Here is a 3,195-nt window from a genome sequence, read left to right as displayed (position 1 = left end):
AAATCAAGAGAAAAAGTCAATATATAAATACAATTTATAAGTATCTAAAATTTGAATTATAAATTAAATATTATGTAGAAAAGAGTTTATGTGCAAGTACAGCTTAGAATACATGTAAATAAGGTTCCATGTAAAAATATAATTTAGAAAAATTTAAATTTAAATTAACAATTAAAAGTAATTATTATCAAGATAAAAGACCCTATGTGCTATAATTTGTAACGATGCTAGCCACGCAATATGCGCGGGTCACTGGTTTTTCATATTTGGTCCACCGATAAGTCCATGACTAACCGGAACCTAGGCTGTTCCATGATAATAATAGAGATGATAATATCTTAGCAGTAAATTATCATATGCTCATAGGCACATATAGCTATAGGCAGTGCGAGCCAGCCAGCTGATATTTATTTCGCCATGTTGCTCTTATGTGGTCGGGTGCGTGTGCGCACAGTTCGTGCAAGTTGAGGACTCTTGCCGATGGCTGGAGCCACAAGGCTCACGACGGGTCCGGCTATTCTGATTCCGTTGGCCTGCCTATAAATACCCCGAGGAGGGAGCACTGCAGATGCCAAGGCAAGGCCAAAGCTTCTCTGCTAGCAGCTAGGCACCGTATTACCTAGTGGGCAGCTCGGTGGAGGAGGCCCGGCCGGCAGATCCTGTCTGGAAACCCTAGGTATGTTTCCTCAAAAGGGCTGGTTAATTTCGGCTACGGAATGGCAGCTCTCATACGGATATGCAAATGGCATTGCCTTCTCCACACCATCACTTGTTGTAGTACTGGTTTACTAGTTCAAGAGTCAAGAGGAGAATCACTGCTAGCTACTCTGCTATGTTCTGCGTGTGTTTAGTTAAGCCAAGCAGTCTGTGTTGTGTTGCCTACTTTCCATTTCATCAGGAACCTTCCATTTTTTACTTTGTCAAATCTTGCTCATTAGCAAAGGGCAAAGGCTTTCAGGAGCTGCATCTATGCTGCCTGTTCAAACATGGAAACTGCATGCCTCCCCCGAGGTGCATGTGAAGCAGATCATTGCAACTTGCAATTGTGTTTAGCGGCCATACTAGACAGGGTATCAGTTTAGAACAAAGGTGTTTGAGAAGGAACATAACATGGAATATTTTTCTTCATTTTTCGGGGAAGGAGAAGTCCGGACCAATGGTTTTGCACCAGCTTTTATCTCCTGTTGCACCTCCGGACTCTCCCCACTTTCACGTTGTTTTTCTCCTGGGAGTCAAATCTTTCGCCGTACTGCGGTGATATGATAATATCGAATCCGAGCCCATGTGTCCTTGAAGAGACTGACAGAATTGTACTTTATCTGAAACCCGGTTGCTCGGTCGGTCACACCAAACTTGAGCCAAAAAGGAGATCTGAGTTAGACATATCGCGCGTTGTTTGCGTAAAGCGGCCTAAACTTAGATGCCCATATTACTATCACATTATTCTAAAGAATCTCTCTTTTGCACATCGCGTGCAACAACTGTCTGTCAGTAACTGCATACGTTCTAATATAGTTCTCTGTATTGAGTGCCCTAAGTAGATACGGTATTTTTCTTTATTTTTGTCATGTGCTAAACGGTATAGAAAAACAGAGTCCTGAACATGTACGCATTGCATTGCATGATCACAGGTCACAGGAAATGGCGTCCTCGTTGCTCCACTGCTCCGACAAGATCCCGTTCATGAACGTGGAGACCATCCTCCACATGAAGGAAGGCCTCGGCGAGACCAGCTACGCGCAGAATTCGTCGCTTCAGGTGAGCAGCTTGACGTTGCAGCTCATAGCCGTTGATTCTTTTTTTGATCAGTACGTGCATTCCGAGTAGTTCTGATCTCTGAGCGTGCATGGTGCATCGATCGATGGTGTGGCTGGCCGTTCTTGCAGAGAAGGGGCATGGACACACTGAAGAGCCTCATCACCAACTCCGCGGCGGACGTGTACCTGTCGCAGATGCCGGAGCGGTTCGCCGTCGCCGACCTCGGGTGCTCGTCGGGCCCGAACGCGCTCTGCCTTGCGGAGGACATCATCGGGAGCATCAGCCGCATCTGCTGCCGGTCGTCGCGGCCGCCGCCGGAGTTCTCTGTGCTCCTCAACGACCTCCCGACGAACGACTTCAACACCATCTTCTTCAGCCTGCCGGAGTTCACCGACCGGCTCAAGGCCGCCGCCAAGTCCGACGAGTGGGGCCGCCCCATGGTGTTCCTCTCCGGTGTCCCGGGCTCCTTCTACGGGAGGCTCTTCCCCGCCAAGAGCGTGCACTTTGTCTGCTCCTGTTCCAGCCTGCACTGGCTCTCTCAGGTACTAACTCCTCTGACAATATTGCATTGTTTGCTATGCATAGCTCCTCATTTGATCAAGCGATTAGTCGGTGTTTTAGTGGGCTAATTAACTGTCCATATATTTCAGGTCCCTCCTGGACTCTTCGACGAGGTGAACGTGCCGATCAACAAGGGGAAGATGTACATATCAAGCACGAGCCCTCTGGCCGTGCCAATGGCCTACCTGAGGCAGTTTCAGAGAGACTTCAGCCTGTTCCTGAAATCGCGCGCGGCGGAGGTTTTCTCCGGCGGCCGGATGGTCCTCGCCATGCTCGGCAGGCAGGCCGACGGCTACATCGACAGGAGAACGACCTTCCTCTGGGAGCTCCTCTCCGAGTCGTTCGTCTCGCTGGTCGAGCAGGTGAGATCGAGCTACTGCCCATCGCAACAGTGTTGAGAACTGACAAGTGAACAGTGTGCGTGTCTTTAGTTTTTGATCTGACCTGACGCCAATTGCACGGGTCGCTGCAGGGGCTGGTCGAGGAGGACAGGGTGGACGCGTACAACGTGCCGTTCTACGCGCCATCGATAGGGGAGATCGAGGAGGAGGTGCGGCGGGAGGGGTCGTTCAGGCTGGACTACGTGCAGACGTACGAGATCAACCTGAGCAGCAGCGGCGACGCGAAGGAGGACGGCAGGACGGTGTCGATGGCGATCAGGGCCATCCAGGAGTCCATGCTCAGCCACCACTTCGGCCCGGAGATCGTCGACGCGCTCTTCGCCAAGTACACCGAGCTCGTCACGGCGTCGATGGAGAGGGAGGAGGTGAAGAGCCTCCAGATTGGGGTGGTCCTCAGCAGGTTGTGACACAAAAAAAGCGCAAGCTGTGACGACTGACCGGAGCCGATTTGTGCCAGTTTATTATTCCTTAACCA

At 50.4% G+C, this 3,195-nt stretch overlaps 1 protein-coding gene across 1 annotated transcript; it reads left to right on the top strand.

Moving 5' to 3' along the window:
* Positions 1–591: 591 nt before the first annotated feature.
* LOC102699449 (probable methyltransferase TCM_000336) lies at positions 592–3,195 on the top strand. Its single transcript, XM_006644510.2, has 5 exons — positions 592–676; positions 1,632–1,758; positions 1,887–2,300; positions 2,409–2,681; positions 2,792–3,195. Exons 2-5 carry the CDS (start codon positions 1,642–1,644, stop codon positions 3,125–3,127), a joined length of 1,140 nt encoding a protein of 379 aa, XP_006644573.1. The 5' UTR covers positions 592–676; positions 1,632–1,641; the 3' UTR covers positions 3,128–3,195.

This window comes from Oryza brachyantha, chromosome 1, assembly GCF_000231095.2.
Source record: "Oryza brachyantha chromosome 1, ObraRS2, whole genome shotgun sequence".
Lineage (NCBI taxonomy): Eukaryota > Viridiplantae > Streptophyta > Magnoliopsida > Poales > Poaceae > Oryza > Oryza brachyantha.
The sequence above is the reverse complement of the archived record's forward strand: the minus strand, read 5'-3'. Positions and strand labels throughout refer to the sequence as shown.

Bases quoted from the DNA above. Each gene is read 5' to 3' on its own strand.
- LOC102699449 (XM_006644510.2), top strand. From the start codon at position 1,642: ATGGCGTCCTCGTTGCTCCACTGCTCCGACAAGATCCCGTTCATGAAC. The intron at 1,759-1,886 runs GTGAGCAGCTTG...CCGTTCTTGCAG, and splicing joins CGCAGAATTCGTCGCTTCAG to AGAAGGGGCATGGACACACT. The intron at 2,301-2,408 runs GTACTAACTCCT...CATATATTTCAG, and splicing joins GCCTGCACTGGCTCTCTCAG to GTCCCTCCTGGACTCTTCGA.